Raw genomic sequence first — 19,986 nt, 5'->3', positions numbered from 1 at the left:
GCGTTATTCCCGGGAGGTGGATTTATGGCGTTTCCCGAAGGAGCCGGTCGGGACGACCTGCAGTGGGAGGCTTGGCTCACTGCGATGCTCCCGCGGCTCTGGCTGCTCTGAGCGTGCGTTTCTGAGCTGGCCCAGCTCCCCGAGGCGTGGGGACGGCCGGACTTCAAAGGCGGCTCTGTTAGCCACGGTCCGGCCATGTGAGCTGCTTCCCATGGGAGCCTTGTCCCGTGGCAGACAGGGAAACTGGGGACTTGGAGCTGGAAATGAAACCAAGCAGTGAGGTGATGCAAACGTGCGGGATGTCCTCTGCTCCAGGGATCCCAAAGCAGCCGTGGCACCTGTGGTGGCACAATCCTCGTGGATCAAGGTCCATCACCTTCTCTATTGGAGAGGGAAGTTGTTTCCACCCTTCCCCCTTCAGAAAGAAAGTCTCATTCAAGCCATTGAAAATATCTGTAAGAGCAACTATTTACTCAGGGCACTTCCCGGAGCCCTCCCCCCCTCCCGCCCTTCTCCCTCCGCTCCCCGCGTCTCGTCTTTCTCCAGCCCGGCTGTTTCCCGGGGCACACACAAAGGGCTGGATGCAGGCGCTGCTTGGCAGCAGCTCTGCCCAGTCCAACAGCGCTGCCTCGACACTTCCAGCCTCAGCTCCCACTGAGGACCAGGGTTCCCACCTCCATCTTTGGGGGGGTGTTGATGAGGGCCCCGTGGTCGCATCCAGACTCTACATCCTACATCCCAGCCCACCTGCCCCAGGGGAGTGCTGTGTATCCGTCTCTTGGGCTCTGGGCTCCTTGCCCTGCTCCTTTCCTCCCTCACACCCTGCGGGGAGAGGGACAGGGGTCACCGGGACACTCCGTCCCGGCTGCTTTCCCATTAATTGTTATTTTTTAATCCCGTTGGCAGTCAGGCGTGCAGCCTCCTGGCTCCGGCTCCTCCGGCCCCGGCCCGCCGCTGGACGCCCGCCAGCCCGCAGCTGAAGGGCGACGGGACACGGCACGCCCGGCTGTCCCCAGCCGAGGTCCCCCAGCCCACCGTGGTGCCGGCGCCGGTGGAACACAGCCCGGTGCTCCCAGCCCGGTACCCGCAGACTGCGCCGGGCCGAGCCGAACCGGGCAGGTGCCGTGACCGAGGGCAGCGGCCCCGCAGCCCCCGCAGCGATCTCGGGGGATCTCGCTGGAGGACGGGGAGGGTCCGCTGGTCCCGGGACAGCGCTCTGACCCGAGCCGTGCTGCGAGGTACTGAGCCGTGCCGTGCAGCGCCGAGCTGAACCGAGCCGGGCCAAGCCCAGCCGGGCAGGTGCCGTGACCGCCGGCGGTGACCCCGCGGCTCCCGCAGAGATCGCGGGGCTGCCGGAGGGATCGGTGCGGGCGAACAGTCCCGGTACCGCCCCGCTGAGTCACCGCCCGCCGCGGGGACGGGACGGGGCGGGGCGCTGCTCCCGGGGCACCGCGCCGAGCCAGCCGGGCTGCGAGGTACGGAGGGGTGCTGAGCCGAACCGTGCCGAGCCGTGCCAGCCCAGCCGAGCGGAGCCGGGCCGTGCCGGGCGGTGCCGGGCCGTGCCGGGCCGTGCCCGCCCCCACTCCAGGTATGGGAACAACGGGGAGCGGTTGAGCCGGGACCGGGGAGGATCGGGGAGCTCGGTGTCCGCCGCGGGGATGCCAGAGGCCGCGTTTGCCCCGCACCGGGAGCTCAGGGGATGCTGCGGCGCTCTGGGAGCGGGCAGGGCGGCGGGAGGGCAGTGAGTAGGGTGGGTGTCAGCCGGGGCTGGGGCGGCCCAGCGGGGCCGAGCGCGGACGGCGGCACCGGGTAGCGCCCCGGTTTGCTTGGGCAGAGAGCAGCCTGGATGTATGGATGGGTCTCTATGGGGGGCTGAGCGGAGGGGTCTCTCTGGGGGCCTGAGCGGCATCCCGCTCCGGTGGGTGCGGGGCCTCGGCGGTGGGTGTGATGTGTCCGGCTGGGGAGGGCTCGGGGACTCTGCTCGTGGTCATGGTGCCGGTTTTTTGTGAAACCAACCTTCATCCCTGCTCTATGGGACTCGCACTCGCCTGACCCGGAGCCAGGCTGGATTCATGGGCCATGGAGCCACAAAGTCCCCTGAGCTGCCCGGGACCGGCTGTGTCGGGCTGCTGCCAGCGGCAGAGCTGAGCTCCATCGATCCAGTGTGTGGCCATTGCTTCCCACTCTCTGGGAAGCACCAGCACACCCAATTCCTTCCTCTCGTCCCTGCCGGCGGAGGGTGCAGCATCCCGTGGGATCACCGGCATGTCTAGACAGAGTGATCTCCCTTCCCTAAAATGCCTTTTGGGGTATTCCTCCTGCAACATCCCAGTTTGCTGCTGCCGGTCCTGACATGTCGCTGCGGGATCTGGGATGTAGGATACTTGGGGTGGTCTCTGCCCACTGTCTGTGCTGCCCCTCCAGAGAGACCACCAAACTCAGTGAGACAAGCTGGATAATTGAAATCAAGTCTCCTGGAATAACCTCCTGGCAGCAAGTCCGAATGGCTGTTGTGGAGGGAAGGGAGCCAAAGCTCATTTCATGGTCTGAAGGCTGCAGTAACCCCCCCCCCCCCCCGGGCCCGCCCCCAAGCTCCACCGCCAGCGGGGAGCCAGGAGTGTTTCGGAGATGGGAGGGGGGCAAATCCTTTGAGCCTGGGACTGCAGCCACAGTGGGGTTTGCCGTGTCCCTTGCTGGGTTTGCAGCTCCCATGTGAATTAAGCCAAGGACTGAAAATGCTGCATAGTTGGTTGCAGTCCAGCTCTTAATCCTGCAGCCCGGGGGCTGCTATTCGCAGAGTAACAGGTTTGCAAGCAACTGTGTGTTGCCTGAATGGGGATCCCTGGGATTGGCTATCCCTGCACCTTGCGGTGACACCCGTGGGTGCAGGGTCAGAGCTCTGTGGTTCTCAGACAGCCGGCTGGGTCGCTCCCAGCGTGCCAATGTCTGCACGGGACCAGCTGGGCACAGCCTGCCGGCGCCTGTTTTTCAGGACTTACCAACTCCTTTCCCATCAGCTCACCCGACAGCTGGGGTTTGGCAGGAATCCGGGAGGCCCACAGTCTCTTACCTGGCTCCTTGGGTGCTGCAAACTTTGCCCTCACTAAGCTCCAGCCTCTTGCTTTCTGTGCCAAATACCTGGGAGCCTGATTTGGGGTGGTCCTGAGCTACCTCGCACTGCTCTGCACCTCCCTTCCCTGGCACCTGCAGCACAGGCAGGCGATGAGGACCTTGCTTATGTGAAGGAGGATAAGACCCGGGAGTGGACAGCGTATTTTGGGAGCCATTTGAAATGCAAGGAAGTGGTTTGGAAGGGAGATGTTCTGGAGGAGAAATGGGGCTGCTCTCTAAGAAGGAGACTGTATGGTGGGAGTGCATAGCAGGGACAACTGTCTGTACCCCCTGTGGCCAGGGATTACTTTGTCGCTGTGTCACGTCAGCCTCAGTCCAGTGTCGGTGTACCTGGTCCTTTGCAGAGTGTGTGTGGCTGCTGCTGAAGCCACAAGGCTTCGTGTGCCACCAAGCCAGGTGCCGTGTTGCCCTGGCACTGGAGGAAGTGCTGGGTTAGCTCACCATGATATTTCTGTTTGTGGTGTTTTTTAGGAAATGGAAATTTAAAAAAAAGTTTTGAATGTCAAGACCCAGCTCTAAGCAAACGCTCCATCTCAGGAGCCCCAGGCACTGGCAGGCTTCTGTGCCAGCCTCCCCTTGGTGCTCCCCACGCCTTTGTGGGAAGGGATGGCTGCCAGTGGCTGGCAAAGAACAGATCTGGCAGGGAGCTGTGCCGCTCCCGTGGGAATCACTACCAGATCTAGTTTTATCCTGTTGGCAAGACTCCTCTTGAAGGTGATGGGTGTTCTGTGCAGTGCCATGGCCCAGGAAAAGCTGAAGCACCTTGTGGCACAGCTTGGCACCACCGTGCTGCTGGCACAGTGCAACCGCCCCTCAACTCCTTGTGCATTAGCAAATGCACCTGGTCGGCCCTGGCCACCCACCAGTGCTGGGAATCACATGCCAATGTTGGGAATCACATGCCAATGTTGGGAATCACATGCCAATGCCGTGAATAATGTGGCGCTGGCCCCTGTGGACACGCACCACTGGCCAAGGACAAGGGCACTTTGTGAAGCACTCAGATACTGACACTGGGGCATCCCTTTGCAGGGGGATCCCGATGGGGTCCTCACATCCTTGGACAGCTCCAGACCCAGGGCACATTGTCTTTGGTCCCTACAATGAGGGGCTGGTTGTGCAAGTCTGTTTTGTATCTCTGGGAGCCAGTCCTAGCTTGCCACAGTTTCCTGATCTTGTTGCTGAGTCTCTGTCTGAGTAACCCACTGCGGTGATGAGCTTCAGACTCATTAACATCTCGAGGAACACAGCGTCACTTTCCTAATGGACCTGGAAGGAAAACAGATAAAAGCCCCTGCATCTCCCTGTTTCCCGTGTTTGTTTGAGTCATCAGAGCATCTTCCCTTCTTCTTGGGAAAAAAAAGTCATATCCAAAACCATGTGCCTCCTCCAAAAGCTTAAATACCTGCTGCCAAATCACCCAGAAAAGAGTAACGTGGCAATAAACACAGGGCTTCTTGTTTGTGGAGTTTTTAGTCTCCCCCCCATTCACCTAAGGTTTAGAGACCTCAGTATAGTGCTTTGGCTTTTCTTTCCAAGACCAGTATGTTAATCGTGATGGGAGGATAAGAACTGGTGCCCAGGAATAAGCCTCCCTCTCTTGCTAGTAAGGGAGCCTGCTCCCAGCTGTGCAGCCCTGGCAGAGTGTCTGCCACCTCTTTGTACATGATTTGGTTGATTTTGAGGCCAAGACGGGAACTTTTCCCCACTGCCATCTGGGTATGGGAAGATGACGAGGCAGGATTCAACCCTGATGAGAACTCAGCACATCCGGCTACCTTTGCTGTGCTTATTGCCAGTGTGGATGTAAGCCGGGGTTTCTCACTGCGAAACCATTTTCAGGGAATTTTCTCTTGCTATTGTTCGGCTCAGGAAATGGCAATCGGCGTCAGGGCGAGCGGGACCTTAGAGGGCTCAGAGGGGAAATACCGGCTCCCCCACCCTCTTTCCCACAGGGATTTCTGGTCCCAGTTGAGTAATGGCTGAAAGGGGCTGATCCTCTCCTCCAACCATCCCAGTAAAACCTTAAAGATGCCAGCATAGTGGGATGGGCTGAAGCCTCATTAGGATTCAACATTTCCCATCCAGAGGCGATGCTTTATTGTCATGCCAGCACTGTGCTGCCTCAACATGGTTGGCATTCACGTGAAGCTCCATTGCTTTTAAGTGATCCAGGTGTTTCCCATCACCAACAGCATTTTGCCACCCCAGGTCCATGAGTTTTTGGGTATATATGAGTGATTCCTAAGTGTGTGGCAAGGCACTGGGGTGCCAGCTCCATCCAAATCTATCTACTCCTGCCATGTCATGCCTGTGCCATACCCTCCCAGCTCACACTGGGAGACCTCTTTAGTGTCACTTAGTTACAGCCACGGCAGCAGGTTAATTAACAACCCGAGCCCCCCAATTCTGGTGATAAATTGCCACAAGAAAGAGGAGGGGAGTGGGGTGTGCACCCATGCAGGATCTGTGCTGACTCGAGAAACTTCCAGACAAAGCCTGTGCTGGTGGGAGAAATCTGCTAATGAGTTTTTAAGCATCTAGTGACCCTTGAGCATTTGGGAGAGCTCATAAACCTTTGCAGGTGATGCTGGTTGGTGCACTGGCATCTATTCAGAGCAAACAAAACAGAACTCGACTACTTGGTGGGTTTGGGGGGGTGTTTGAGAGCAGTGCAGGAGTGGGGTGTAGCAGTGGCAGATGGTGCTGGCTTCACTTTGGGCATCGACAAGTGTTGGGCTGGGCCAGCTGCTCTGGCAGACCCCCCCAGTGCTGTCCCACCCTGCGGTAGGGACTACTGCTGGTCACCAGACCCTGGCAGGATATGTCCCATTGTTGAAGTGACAGCAGGGCGAGGAGGAGGTGACACTTGGTGCATCCCAGCAGAGCTGTAGATGCAGCTGGTGGCCTGGGGCAGGCAGAAAGCACAACAGAAAAGGCTGTATGTGTGAAAGCTGTGGCTGGGTGAGTGCAGAGTTGTGGCAGCACTTGAGGGTGCTTAGTGTAGGTCACAGAAGCCCTGTCTTCATGCAAAGACAAAGAAAAGGGTGGTGGAGCAGAGTGCCAGATGAAGAGATGGGCAAAGGGGCTGTTCAGGATGTGGCCCAGCTGGTTGTGAGCAGCAGATTTGGGCAGCCATGGCTGCTGTGCTGGCGTTGCCAGGATGTGCCTGGGAGAGCCTGGTTCTGCTGGGTGAAATGATGGAGTGGTTTGCAATGTGCCCAGCTCCTCAGCTAATCTGCAGGAGCTGAAATCATCCCAGAAAATAATTCTAGGGCTGGTGAATTAGGAAACCACAGTTTCCTTCTGTTCCTATCATTTATGATAACAAGTCAGGGCGTTAGCTGAGATGTGGAGCTGAGAGCGGAAGAGGGGACCCTTCCTATGTGGGTTCTCTGGTGACTGGAGCCTGTGCTGGAATGGGGGGCACCCTCTCCATGCTAAGAACTCAGGGGCTTCCAGCCTCTGCCATCCTTCCAGGCCACGGCCACCTTGGATGCCCAGTGGTCCTGGCTCCTTCTGAAGGCAGAGACAGCAGGGAGCTGGCTGTGACACTGGTGTCCCACCTGCACAGCCTTTGCTCTCTATCCCTGTCCTAATGGCATGGGGGATACTCAAATACTCACGTGGCCCCTTCCCTTTGTACCCTTTCAGGCTCTGCTGTGTCCTTGAAGGCCAAGCCAAAGTAGAGAGCTGCCCAGGATGAAGGTCCTCTTCCTGCTCCTTCTCTCCCCCCTCCAAGGTAGACTGTCCTGCTTTGGGATGGTGAGCTGGGTTTGAGCTGCTGGGAGAAACTGTTAGCCCCAAAACATTGGCTGGGAGGCACCATGAGATGCACGCAACCAAGGCTTTCACAGAAGTAAAACATTTCATAGAACGATGTGCCTCTGGTAGGTCTCTTGGGCAGAGAGATGGGTGTGTCTCTTGTGTCCTTTCCAGGGAAAGGAGATGGTCTCCATCCATCCCTTCTAGGAATGGAGAGGTCCTCTTTCAGTGTCTGCTGGTATGGGTGGTGGCACATGGAGGGTGTCCCTGAAAGACAGGAGGGCCCATTGCCCGAGGGGCCCTGGCAGATCCTTGCAGCGTGGCTGTGACACTGGGCACGTGGCTGTTGTCACACAGCCTGTAGGACAGGGTTGGGATAATGGGGTGGAGAGCTGGCATGCCACGTGTGACAGCTGCTGCAGGGCTGCAATGCTTGCGGGGCTGGCTGTCCCTCCAGCTGATCCCCTGTCTCCGTGTGCCTGCACAATGCAGGGGTGGGAGCCACTGGCCACAGGGAAGAGGATTTCCGCTTCTGCGGTGACCGAAACCAGACCCAGGAGAGCTCTGTCATCTACGAGGATGGCCCTGCCACCATCTCCATCGAGAACACGGCCCAGGCACTGATAATAAAAAGGCCCTTTTTGCCAAACAGGAGAAACTCTTACTACAAGTACAGCTTGCCCCTCACCTTGGGCAGGTATCGCTTCTGCATCTACTGGTTTGAGTCCAACAGGACCCTGCTGCTGGTGTATGGGAAGCAGAGCATCCCCCTGGGTGGGGACCCATCCAGCAGCATCCCCCGGGGACAGGAGAGTCAGAAGACTGAGAGAACCAGAGCCTACATCTTCAATGTGTCCTATATCATAAAGGGTGGGAAGAACACCTCCCTGGATGCTAAAGATGAATACATCTTCCCTGGTAAATGCAATTTAATGTTATTTTAAGGAAATTAAAAGGTTGTTTTATCCCCAGACTGTTCCCTAGTCATCATCAGAGCACTGGCTGTTTCCCAGTGTATGGTTTAGCGTGGTGATATGAAAATAGCTGAAAGGTGATTGAGGGGGATGTAGGTTTTCTTGAAGCAGCCCAAAGACAGGCCTGGTACCCAGCATCCCAAAAGGTGGAGTTTTTCAAAATGCTGCCTAAAATCCTGGAAAACTGAGGCCTTTGCAGTGGTTTTTTAGGATCCAGTCTCCACCATGAGGTCCCCATGGCCTCAGCAGGAGCTGAGCTCTGGATGGCAGGAAAGCCCTGTGGTTTGGGGTCACTATCAGGTTTCCTGCCTTGCCTTTGAAGCCCTCTTGAAGTCACCTTGAAGCCCTCTGCTTTCTGCTCCCACTAGGACTCTGCCAGTTAGTTTGGGACATGAGGAAGCCAATTCTGCCCATGCATTTAATGGCATTTCCTTTCCACCAGCCTCTCGAGAGAGCATGCCTGTCTGGGAGCAGGATGTGGAGAAGCAGCTCACTGCCTTGGAGAACCTCATTGCTCAGCCCCTGGCACCAGCCACGGGAGCCACGGAGCAGCAGAGGCTGCGGCGGTGAGTTCCCAGCTCACCCCATTCCTGCTGCTGCCAATGCATGCCCACTGCTTCCAGCTCACTGTGCCCCTTCCCAACAGCAAACTTGGGGAGCTGGAGAAGATGCTGGCCAAGGTGGAGCTCGAAGGGCAGAACCGAACCTTTGGGGAGGCCACAGTGCACGCAACTGTCCTGAGGGTCCAGCCCAGTCGGGCTCCTCAGCACCTGACCTTTGCTTCCCAGAGAGAGGTGGGTCCTGGGGAGTCTGCCCTAGTGCTCTTGGCCGATCGTGCTCTCTCTCAACCTCTTTTCTGACAAGTCTTCTTTACAGGAGAGTGGAGAAATCCAGGGATTCACGGTGGACCTGCCAAGCAGCCTGTTCATGATGGTGAAGGAGAGAGAGCAGGTGGTGGAGCACAGGGTGCTCCTCATGGACATCAACGGGCAGACCATGTTCCAGGTAATGCCCAGGTGAATGGCATGGTAGGGTGTCCCGTGGTACTGGGCTGCAGGGATGCCACCAGACCAGAGTGCTGGTGCTCTGGGAGAAAATGCTTCAAAGATGAGCTAAAAGCTTGACACATTGGTAAAGTCATGGGACCTTCTTGGGCACTCTCCTCTGCTTCACACCTGGCAGTTCTTCCTTCCCACACTGCCACTGCCTCCTCTTTTCCAACAGGATGAGAACAGAAGCCACGTCCTGGGTGACAAGGTAGTCAGCATCTCCCTGGTGGATACAGTGGTGGCCAATCTCTCTGACCCAGTAGTCCTCACTTTCTTCCATGACCAGCTGCCGGTAGGTGGGGAAATGGCCTCAAAGAACATCATCCCACCAGGAATGGAGGGGGAAGGAGGGTTCAGGCCCTGCCAGCTTAGGGTGTGATTACAATCCAGCAGGTCCATAGCCATGGCCTGCCTGTGCAGGGTCTGCTGTGTCTTCTGGGGGTGTATCACAATCGTGGCTTAACTGTGTGCACTGGTGGTGGCACTGCCATCCCCTCTCCAGGAGACACCTCATAGCAGGTGTGTCACACCCAGCACTGTCACCAGGGCTAGGGTACACTTTGTGTTAGCAGGCCCTTGGCTCACTCATGGCTCTGTCAGGTGCCTGCTCAAAGCTGAACCCTTTGTTTGGAAAAGAGGATCTGGAAAGAGGTATCTGCTCCATCTGTTGTTAGCAGAGGGGAGCTCTCTCTGGAGCCCACTCCCACCATAGGGGAAGTCTGGTTTATCTAAGTCATAGTTTGTCTCCTGGGACCATCTTGTCTCCTGCCCTGTGTTGTCCCCTATAAGAAGTGCTGGGCAGGCAACAAACCCACAGCTGCATCCTGACCAGGGCCTGTGGTTTTGTCATTGCAGAGGAACATAACCCCACTGTGCGTCTTCTGGCAGGAGGACACCTCTGGTGAGTGCCCCTGCCCTTGGGTGTGAAGTCAGTTCCTTTTTCCAAGGTACCACAGCCCCACCAGCAGGGTGAAGGCTGCTCTGTACCTCTCTTCCTCGCTCCATCTCCATAAGCCATTCCTGCAGGGCTGATGTCAGTTTTTTTCCCTCCATAGCTAATCTAAGAGCTTTCCCCTTCCCTAGGGATGGGTTCTTGTGCTGAGGGGGCTATTTGAGTATGTGTGCTTGGCCTGGGACAAGCTGGGACCTCCCACTCTTGTTCTCCCTCTCTCCTTGGACACGTTGCCCTGAAGATCCTTTAGCCCATGGCAGATGTTCCCACTGCTCACCAGACGCTCTCCCTTTCTCTTGCACAGCCAGTTCTGGGAGCTGGGACAGCTATGGGTGTACAACAGTTACAGGGAGCAGCCAGACAGAGTGCAGGTGCAACCACCTCACCTACTTTGCTGTGCTCATGGTGGGTAGCACCTTCCCTCAGATCCCTCATGTAATTCCCAGTCGTGCTCTTCTTCACCATCTCTCATTCCTCCTCTTCCTCAGGTATCCTCTCCAGAGATCACCTCTGTGCACAGGAATTACCTGAGTATCATAACCTATGTTGGCTGCCTGATCTCAGCTTTGGCATCCATTTGCACCATTGTCTTCCTCTACTTCAGGTACAGTCTGATGATTCACCCCCTGCTCCCTGTCTGTGTCCTGTCCCTGGCCATGAACACCTGGGTGGGCACAAGCTCTCCAAGCAGTTGGTAGCCTGGATAGAAGCATCATGAAGGAGCCTTGTTTGAAGAAAGAAGAGTTCTTCTGTCCAGGATCCACCCTCTTGGTCAGGTCTCCTGCAGGGTGCTCAGAAACACCAGCTCTTTTCAATGACTTTGGAAAATCTTTGTTGTTACGGATGCAGCAGGCAGTAGTCTGCAAAGATCTTTTCGAGGACCTGGAGGAGAGCATGAGTGCCTTCTCCTGATTCATGTTACTGATCCTAAGTGAATGATTCAGTCTTGAAATCATAGAATCATAAAAATATAGAATGGTTTGGGTTGGAAGGGTCTGAAAGATCATTCATTTCCAACCTCCCTGCCATGGACAGAGAATTTCCACTACACCAAGTTGCTCAGAACTCCATCCAACTCAGCCTTGAACAATTCCAGGGATGGAGCATCCACAACTTCTGTTGGCAACCTGTGCCAGGGCCTCACTACCCTTCTCACTACAGGGAAGAATTTCTTCTGAATATCTAATCTAAACCTGCCCTCATATTGAAGCCGTTCCCCCGTGTCCTGTCACTCCATGCCCATGTTCAAAGTCTCTTTCTAGCTCTCTTTAGGCTCTGGAAGGTGCTTTCAGGTCTCCCTGGAGCCTTTTCCAGGCTGCACAACCCCAACTCACTTAGCCATAGGAAAAGTGCTTCAGCCCTCTGAGCATCTTCAGTGCAGGGTCAGCTGCAGGGGGCTGGATTTGCACGTGGGATGGGTGATCCCACCTGTGGGGCTGGTCTCTGAGTCCCTGGCACTACCAGAGTCTCCTTGCTCTTCTGCTGAGGCAAGCTGCCCCATTCAGGGCTGTGGGGTGTTGTGGGCACCGTTGGTGCTGGCCAGGCATGGTGGTGAATTCTGCTCCCTTTGATTCCCCAGAAGCAAACAGCGAGACCAGATCACGAGCATGCACATCCACATGAACCTGCTGCTCGCCATTTTCCTCCTGGACGTCACCTTCCTCATCTCTGAGCACTTGGCTGCCAGCAGCAGCGAGGCCATCTGCAGAGCTGGGGGGTTGTTTCTGCACTTTTCACTCCTGAGCTGCCTCACCTGGATGGGCATTGAGGGCTACAACCTCTACCGGCTTGTGATCGAAGTCTTCAACGCCTACCATGACCACTTCCTCCTCAAGCTCTGCCTGGTTGGCTGGGGTGAGCATGGGGAGGCAGATACTGGGTAGGAAGGGCACTCGGGTAGGTCTTTCCCACTGGACCCTATGCCTGGATAGGAATGGAGACATAGCTCTGGGGGAGCAGCTGTCTATCAAGAGCCTTGGTGGAGAAGGAGGCTTGAAGGCTGAGAGCAGAAGCTGGTGCTGAAGCAAGGGTGTGTCATCCTGGGGGATCACCCAGCAGTGAAGACCTGTGAGAGTCATCACTTGGGATCTTTAAATAGTAATAGGATCCTTTCTTTCTGGAAGAAAAATCCAGGACAGCCCAGAAAGATGGGATGGATGCAGGAAACACCCATGCTTCTCTGCCATGCTCTGGGCTGGAGTTCATGGCAGGAAGATTTTATGATATTTATGGCTTAAAGCTCCACATCCCTGGGAGATCCTCAGTTGGGGTCAGCACAGCACCACTCCCTTCCTGGCTGGGGCTTATGCCAGGCGCCCTTGTTGTGTGTTCCATCCTGGTTTCCCTCTAGGAGGGAGGATGTTGGCTTGTGCTCTGTGCAGTGAGAAAGGGGCAACAAGTCCTTCCAGAAAGCCAGGGAGCAGGACAACCACTTTACTCTGCTCTTTCCACCAAGGATTCCCCTTCTTGTGCGTGATGCTGATCTTCCTGGCTAGCTGGACCAACTACGGCCCCTTCTCCGTTCCCATCTATGAATCCATTGATGGCAGATCCACCAATGCAACCATGTAAGTCCTGGCAGATGGGTTACCTGGTCTCTGGCTAAGCCTTCACCATGGCCTGGGGCTTTTCTGGGGTTTTGTCCGGGGATCCCCCCTCCCTGGTGCTGGGCTGGCACCACACTTCTGTGTTCCAGCCCCTCCTGGTGACCCTGTGGGAGGACACAGTGTAACCCTCTGTCCTTTTTCCTCCCTCCAGATGCTGGATCACGAGCCCCCTGATCCATAACATCGTGAACCTGGGTTTCTTCAGCCTGGTGTTCCTGTTTAACTCAGTCATGCTGGGGGCCATGGTACGGGAGATCCTCCGCCAGAACAAAAAAGGTCACAAGCTCAAGCATGTCCTGGCCCTCTTAGGGCTCAGCATCCTGCTGGGCATCCCCTGGGCATTGATCTTCTTCTCCTTCACCTCTGGTGTGTTCTGCCTTGTCTCCCTCTACATCTTTACCATCATCAACTCCCTCCAAGGTGAGGCTGTCACTCTGGGCTCCTCTGAAGGGCACCAGGATTTTCATGGGGTGTTGGTGGGTGGGGATGCTCTGGCAGGCTGGGCGGCTCTCTCTCAACTGCTGTTTGTCCTTCAAGGGGGTTCACCCACACTTCCTCTCCCCTCTGCCAGGTTTCCTCATCTTCCTCTGGTACTGGACCATGGTGCTGCAGGCGAGGAAGTCTCCTGACTCTCAGAGCAGCTCTGACAGTGCCAAGCTGCAGCCCAGCAGCAGCTGAGCGCCGTGGTGGCTGTGCTGTGCCAGAGCTCCCCACGCCAAGGATGGCCACAATAAGGATCACACCATCTGCTTTGCTACTGCACTTGCCCCGTAGGGCCACGAGGAGCCCAGGGACCCACAGCGGGGCTGGTCACCCCCCACCTCTGCTGGCCCCTTCCCCAGTTTTCCCACCTGTTCCATCCTGACTGGCTTGGCACACTTGGGGCAGGAGGGAAGGAGGGAGGGAGGGAGGGAGGGAGGGATGCTTACTTGGACAGTGGGGGGCTGTAAAAAGTGGAAGGGGCAGGGAGAGGGTCCCCAGTGCCTTTGGATGTCCCCTCCCATGTCCTGAGGCCAGGGATAATGAGTGGGAAAGGCCCAATTTTTAGCCCATGCTGGTGGTCACCATGAGGGTCCTTCCCCATGGAAGACAGACTGACTCTGCCCCTGCCACACCCTAAGGCAGCTGAAATAATCTATTTTTGTTATTTTGTTGAATGTCTATTTTTGGGTGATGTAGGAGTTCAGTGAGCGTGCCTGCACACCAGACTTGTGCCCATTAAAATTGTTCCTCTCAGAGTGTGGCTCTCTGGAGTCTCTGCTCAGTGTGTTGGTGGGCTCTGCAATGGGATCCATCTCTCATCTGGGTCATCTCATTTCTGGGGCAGGACTCAATGTTTCACCCTATAGAATGCTTCCTCCTGAGCTGGGGCTGGTAATGGTGCTCCTGGCAGAGCACTGGCTGCCTGGTGCCATTGGGGTTGGGGTTATGGATGGAGGTACCATAGCTTGGGAACTGTCTGGGGACCACCACTAACCAGCAGAAAGGGAGGCTGGTAAAGTACAGGGACACATCAAAGGATGGGAATCATGCCCTCAGTGGCTGTAGGGCCAAGCAGAATCTGGCTGTGCCTCTTGCAAACAGCACCACATTTCCCATCCCACCATTCCCCTTCCAGCTGGTTGCAGATCATCCCACTCCACCCAGGTTCCAGCCCAGCTGGGGCAGGGGCACCTTGCCAGGAAGGGGATGTTTCATCCTGGTGGCTTGTGGTGATGCCCAGTTTAGGATGCTCCAGCATTTGCTGGGCTGGTTAGGGCCATCAGCCCCTTGGCAGGACTGTGGGGAGAAAGGGAAAGCAAGAAGCCTGGAGTTGGTCGTGGGAAGGAGCCATGGGAGAAACACCACGGCTTGGGCAGTTGTTGCCGTTGTTGTAGGCTGGGACAGGAGGTCACTTGCCAGCCCACAGGAAGGCGTGAGGGGTTCCCAGAAGGGAAATGAGGAACAGCTCTTGCCTCAGAAGTGGCCACAAGCCCTGGGGTAGAGCAGAGCTGCTGGGACAAGGGAATCAGAGTGTGCTGGGATGGCCAGATGCAGCCAGGAGACCCCACAAAGTGGCATGAACTTGTTCCTGGGCACTGTCCTGCTGCTCCTGCTGCTGCCTGGTGAGTGACAGGTGAAGGGGGGACAGGCATCTTTAGCACAGGAGTTGCATGGGCTTTGTGGGAAGGTTTTCCCATGGGAAGGTGTTCACCAAAAGACCATGTGGGGATTTCATCTTGAAATGTGGAGAATTCAAAGGGGAGCATCCCCACTGGGATGTGCAGAGGTGAGCAGAGTTGGGGGCTTTGTTGCCGGGGGCTTTTTTAAAACCTGGGTTCAGTAGTCCAGGGTCTCCTTTGTGAGCCCCTCTGGCGGGCTGGACACAGTGGTTTTGCCCTCACCAGCTCCGATTGCTGTCCAGGTGTTTTTGAAGCCCACGTAACTGCAGGACTGTTCCTTTAAAACCTGGCACTTGCCAGAGTCTCCTGCCTTCTCTTCCCCTTTACCTCTGGACACAGGGAGGGCTGACCCTAGATTTTGGTGTTTCCCCCCTTTCTCCATATACTACTCTTCCAGATGTTGCCAAAGGATGGGACAGCTGTTCCGGTGAGTTGTCCCCTCCCATTCCTACCCTTGCTCCCAGTGCCCACCCAGTGCTGTGGCGCCCAGTGGTCACCTGCTCCCACCTTCCCCAGGCCTGGGTCGGGGCGATGGGAACTCTGAGTGCTGCAACATGACAGTGGAGCAGCAGAACCCAGGCAACAGCCGCCGCATCCTTCGCTTGTCCCAGCGCTGCCCAGAGCTGTGGCACTCTGCCAGCCATGCTTGTGCCTGCCTGAGGCAGCACTCGTTCAGGTAGTGGCAGGGGTGGTCATGACAGGGTTTGTGGGCTCAGTCCCCATGTCCACCTGTCCCACAGTCCCCTTGTCCCACAGGCTGCTGCAGTCGGGGCAGCACACTTGGCTGGCTGGGCTGAAGACGCTGCTCCTGAATGTCAGCAGGGCTGTCACCCATGACATCCTCATCGCCTTCTCCCCAGCAGAGGTGAGATGTGCCCCTCCCTCCCCCTTGCTTGGAAGGTCCCACACCTTCCAAGCATCCCTCAGCCCCCGCCCCAGGGCTTGGTGTGTCCTGCTGGCTCTTCGTCCTCCCTGTGGGGTTGCATTGTGGGCCCACATCAACTTCAACATCCCTTGGCAAGGAGTCATGGGAAGCGGTGCTTGGGAGGAAAGAGCCCTCCCCAAGGAGCCATCCCAGCAAACCAGGTGGTCAGGGGGAGTGTGAGGGAGGAAAGGAGGAGAGACATGTGTGATCTTGTGCCTCCTGACCACCCAGAGGCTCTCCCAGGCTCTGGATGTCCCAGGGGACCATGTGTGGGTGATGGTGGGTAGAGAATCTGCTGGGTCCCACTCCCAGCTCTGCCCCCATAGATGCTGGGTGCTGGGGGTGAGGTTCTTCCCTTTTGCCCTCAGGGCTCCTGCTGATGTTGCTGAGCAAACCCACCTGGGCAGGGCTGAATTTGTGCCTGGAGAAGATAGGTGGGTTCTGAACAGAGATGTGACCCGGCAGCAACAACCTCTCACTGTTCTCTGCTGCAGGGCCCCAGCAGGCTGAACACCACAGAGAAAGGGAAGGCAGGTAAAATCCACCTCCCCAGGGAGATATTCCGGTCCCCAAGAAGCAAAAAGTTGCGTGTGGTGGTGACAGTCCTCAATATCCAGCAGCTTGGCATGTTCAAGGTACAGGCTGGCATTGCCAGCATCCTTCATGCTGCCACCAGCACTTGCCACTCACCAGCTCAACTCTTGCAGTGTTTCCCTTCCACAGGAGGTCAACCAGACAGCACAGGTCTTGGACGACACCGTGGTGGGCATCACAGTGGGAGAGAGCAGCATCTCGGGGCTGCAGGAACCTGTGCAGCTCGTGTTCCCCCACAGGGAGCTGCCCCAAGTAATTCAGCCCTTCCTGCCCTCCCTCTCCCCTCCAGTGCCCCTCCCCGTGGCATCAGCTGATGCTGTTCTTCCCCCCCTGCAGGGTGTCACCCCACAATGCGTCTTCTGGGATCCCAGCAAAGGTATGCCATGGTGGGGCAGCTGTGGGGTTGGGCACAGGTGCTGTACCAGCACTTCCAGCTGCTCCCCCGTGCCTGTTGCAGGGCAGGCAGGAGGCTGGTGCAGCAGTGGATGTGTCACGCAGCCTGGGGACAAGGGGACGGTCTGCTCCTGTGACCACCTCACCTTCTTCGCCCTCCTCTTGGTGATGATCCCACTCCCTGCAGTTCCTGTTTGTGGTGGCAGTGCTGCCTGTGGCCCCTTGGGTGTCATGAGTAGCCACACAGGGACAATTATAGGTGTTCTCAGCAAGCCGAGAACCAAGCGCAGCCCCAGCTCAGGAGGCAGCAGCAGGTCAGCTGAACAGGACAGGCTGGCAAAGGCCCCAGCCTTGTGCAGGCTCTGGCACAGCAAGGCTTGAGGTCCCATATCCTGGTGGAGACTCCCAGGAGTGTGTTCATGGTGGTCACCCTCACCTCACCCTGCCTCAGAGCATCTCCTCTGAGCCACCACTGCCCTGCTTCACTTGAAGACCTTCTGGGGGCTGGTATGGGGTCTCGGCAGCAGCCCACTGGGGTTGTCAACCCCATGGCTCTGGTAGCAGCAGTCAGGTTTTCTGGCTGGTCCAGGGCCTGTCTAACCCAACATCTGCATGTCTGGCAGAGCCCAGCTCTGGATGGCTCCACAGCAAAGGCTTTGACGGCTGTTGCCACTGCTGGTTGTGTGGTAGCCATGGTTTTCTCCATCTTCACAGTGGCCTTCTGCATCTTCATAAGGTGGGACACACCAGCAGCTCCACAGGGGCTTGCCAGGCTGGGAGAGATGTGAGGCAATGCCAGTGCCTCTGCATGGACCTGCTGTGGTACAGCACAAGGCCCTGCTCACCTGTGACCCCTGTCTTTCCTGGCCCCTATGGGGACACTCAGGTGCAGGTTCAGGTTTGAGGAGACCGTCCGCATCAACCTGGGGCTGCATGTGAACCTCATGAGCAGCTTGTTCCTCCTGAACCTGGCCTTCCTGCTCAACAGTGGGCTCTCTGGCAGGACCCACCTAAGCATCTGTAGGGTCCTGGGGGGGTTCACCCACTACTGCCTGCTCTGCTGCTTCACCTGGATGGCGCTGGAGGGCTGTCAGCTCTACCTCCTCTTTGTCAAGGTCCTTGGCATCTACATCCACCACTACCTGGCAAAGCTGTGCCTGGTTGGCTGGGGTGAGCCTGGACAAATGTGGGGGGTGAGAGGGGCAGTGGGAGCTTTGGGTTGGATATTGGGGAAAATTTCTTCACACTGAAAAGGTGGTTAGGTACTGGAACAGGATGCTCTGGGCAGCGGTGGAGTTACCATCCCTGGAAGTGTTCAAAAGATGTGTGGATGTGGCACTTGAGACCATGGTTTAGTGGTGAATGTGGCAGTGCTGAGTTAATGGCTGGACTTGATCTTAGAGGTGTTTTCCAACCTAAGTAATTCTATGATTGTGTCTCTCTTCTTCCAGGCTTCCCTGTTCTCGTGGTGGGAGTAGCAGGAGTTATTGGCAGCTATGGAGAATACAGCATCCAGACCATGGACCACCAGGTCATAGCCCACCTGTGCGTGTGCCACTGCCCACAGAGCTCAGGTGGCCCTTCGGCACAGGGAGGGGTAGCTCAGTCCTGCCAGGAGTGCAGTGGTCAGGGATTGCACCCATCTGGTTTGGCTTTGCACCATGCTTTTGCTTCTGCTTCCTTAATTGTGATTGCAACACATCAGCCACCCCCACCTCTCATGCTGAGCTTCCTCAGTCACTCCTGCAGTCCTACAGGTCATGGAGGGATGTTCAAGGTCCACCTGGAGCTTGTCCAGGCTCCCTCCCAGCTGAGCAACACGAGGGCAGTAGATATGCACCACTGTCCTCCTGCTTCACCCTGGCCTTGGAAAATGTCCCCAGAGGAAGGCTCCCATGGATGCTGCTGAGGCTTGCAGGGCTGCTGAAGGCACCATGATTGTCTCTTTCAGGTGCTGGATCACTTCCAAACATCTTCTGGTTCACTACATCACCAACTGTGGCTACTTTGGCCTCATCTTCCTCTTCAACACGGCTGTCTTCGGGGTGGTGACCCAGAAGAGCTGCAGCTTGCAGGGCACTGGGGCAGTGCAGGGATACCAAAAGCCCTGGAAGGTGGCTCTGGTGGCAGCAGGGCTCTTCTGCCTGCTGGGAGCCACTTGGGCCTTGGTATTCCTCACCTATGGCATCTCCTCCACAGCCATGCTCTACCTTTTCACCATCCTCAACTCTTTCCAAGGTCAGCACTCACTCTGAGCTGGGTTCTCTGGTCTTGGGTGGGGAAGATGGAGGAGAGAGGAGCCAGCCTGGCTCTGGGTTGACCAGGGATCCCAAGGCACCAGTGTCTTCCCAGCACTGTCATGCCCTTCCTTTTGGCAGGGCACATCAAGCAGCAGGTCCCACCAGCATGGAGCTGCTCATGGCTCCTAATTACACTCGCTCCACCTGTGGTGGTTTTCCTCCAATGAAGACACTCCTTAGCAAAGGACTAGGGACATTATCCACTCAGGGCATGTCCCAACCAGATGGTTCATGTGAAGGAGAGGGGGAGGCAGGAGTGAGCTGAGGGGATCCCCCTGGAAGCAGCAGGAAAATGTCATTAGCATGCTGGCAAGATGCTTCCCACTGTCTCCTGCCGCTCCTGAGTGTTTGTCTTCCTGTCCCTGCAGGAATCTTCATATTCATCTGGTTGGTCGTCCTCTACTACCCAAAGACAAGGGAGACCACTGGTTCCCTCTCCTACATCATCAGACATGACAAAACTACCACAGCCTCCCAGGACTAGCTCCTGGTTGGACCTCTCTTCCTGCCTGCACCTGCATCCAGTGAGAGCAATCTTCAATCCTGGCAGATGCAGCTTCCTCATGGAGGAAGAGATGAGTTAACCATGCCTCAGTTTACCCTTCAGTGGGCATGATCCACCTCAGCAGGGCTCTTTGCTTTGTCCCTTTCATTCCTAGTGGGCTGCCCTGGGCAAAGAGCTCCAGAGATGATGCTTCTGCAAAGTCCCTCCAGGCTGCAGTTCCATGGTCTTGAGGTGTCCCTGATCTCACTCCCCAGGGGACAAGGAGGAAGCCCACAAAGCATCTGCCTTCAGGATGGAGCCATCACCCTCCTTGCTAGCGGTGGCTTTTGGTGCTGAACCAGCCTGGCAGTGAGTTTCCTGCCACTGGAGGGAGAGGATTGACTTGCTCCAGCCCAGATGTGGGAGGTTTGTGTCTGGGAATCAGCAAAAAGAAGAGGAAATCCATGAGCTTCTTTGCAAAACATCTCCTTGCTCTCTGGCAGAGATCTGCTGCATGTCCTTCCTGCAAAACAGCCTCTGGGGCCAGTAGCAATTCCCTCATGGACGCTGTGCTCTAGCCAAAATGCACACACAGCTGCCTTGCAGGGCAACTGCTGTCTTCTCCTGATCTGTGTTTTAGTATTAAATCC

The 19,986-nt window shown here is 56.6% G+C and overlaps 2 protein-coding genes across 3 annotated transcripts; both read left to right on the top strand.

Annotated features, from left to right (window-relative positions):
* The first annotated feature begins 1,449 nt into the window (after positions 1–1,449).
* LOC134048218 (adhesion G-protein coupled receptor G1-like) lies at positions 1,450–13,266 on the top strand. The gene is made up of 14 exons (XM_062499855.1): positions 1,450–1,588; positions 6,787–6,874; positions 7,390–7,815; positions 8,314–8,437; positions 8,518–8,665; positions 8,748–8,876; positions 9,096–9,212; positions 9,776–9,821; positions 10,177–10,277; positions 10,361–10,476; positions 11,452–11,726; positions 12,328–12,439; positions 12,630–12,898; positions 13,050–13,266. Exons 2-14 carry the CDS (start codon positions 6,835–6,837, stop codon positions 13,154–13,156), a joined length of 2,010 nt encoding a protein of 669 aa, XP_062355839.1. The 5' UTR covers positions 1,450–1,588; positions 6,787–6,834; the 3' UTR covers positions 13,157–13,266.
* A 1,226-nt stretch (positions 13,267–14,492) lies between these two features.
* LOC134048288 (adhesion G protein-coupled receptor G3-like) lies at positions 14,493–19,980 on the top strand. 2 transcript variants are annotated; one of them, XM_062499977.1, is made up of 13 exons: positions 14,493–14,583; positions 15,038–15,067; positions 15,157–15,316; positions 15,397–15,505; positions 16,060–16,200; positions 16,289–16,411; positions 16,496–16,535; positions 16,617–16,717; positions 17,176–17,288; positions 17,439–17,722; positions 18,004–18,083; positions 18,504–18,790; positions 19,221–19,980. In XM_062499977.1, the coding sequence occupies exons 1-13, from the start codon at positions 14,502–14,504 to the stop codon at positions 19,306–19,308; spliced, it is 1,638 nt and encodes a 545-aa protein (XP_062355961.1). In that variant the 5' UTR covers positions 14,493–14,501; the 3' UTR covers positions 19,309–19,980. The 2 variants fall into 2 exon arrangements, with proteins under 2 accessions (XP_062355961.1, XP_062355960.1); XM_062499976.1 differs by having other exon boundaries at positions 18,004–18,097.
* The last annotated feature ends 6 nt before the right edge of the window (positions 19,981–19,986 follow it).

Source organism: Cinclus cinclus, chromosome 11 (genome assembly GCF_963662255.1).
Source record: "Cinclus cinclus chromosome 11, bCinCin1.1, whole genome shotgun sequence".
In the NCBI taxonomy this organism is placed as follows: Eukaryota; Metazoa; Chordata; class Aves; order Passeriformes; family Cinclidae; genus Cinclus; species Cinclus cinclus.
The sequence above is the reverse complement of the archived record's forward strand: the minus strand, read 5'-3'. Positions and strand labels throughout refer to the sequence as shown.

Bases quoted from the DNA above. Each gene is read 5' to 3' on its own strand.
- LOC134048218 (XM_062499855.1), top strand. From the start codon at position 6,835: ATGAAGGTCCTCTTCCTGCTCCTTCTCTCCCCCCTCCAAG. The intron at 8,438-8,517 runs GTGAGTTCCCAG...CCTTCCCAACAG, and splicing joins GAGCAGCAGAGGCTGCGGCG to CAAACTTGGGGAGCTGGAGA. The intron at 8,877-9,095 runs GTAATGCCCAGG...CTTTTCCAACAG, and splicing joins ACGGGCAGACCATGTTCCAG to GATGAGAACAGAAGCCACGT.
- LOC134048288 (XM_062499976.1), top strand. From the start codon at position 14,502: ATGGCCAGATGCAGCCAGGAGACCCCACAAAGTGGCATGAACTTGTTC. The intron at 15,317-15,396 runs GTAGTGGCAGGG...CTTGTCCCACAG, and splicing joins CTGAGGCAGCACTCGTTCAG to GCTGCTGCAGTCGGGGCAGC. The intron at 16,412-16,495 runs GTAATTCAGCCC...CCCCCCCTGCAG, and splicing joins CCCACAGGGAGCTGCCCCAA to GGTGTCACCCCACAATGCGT.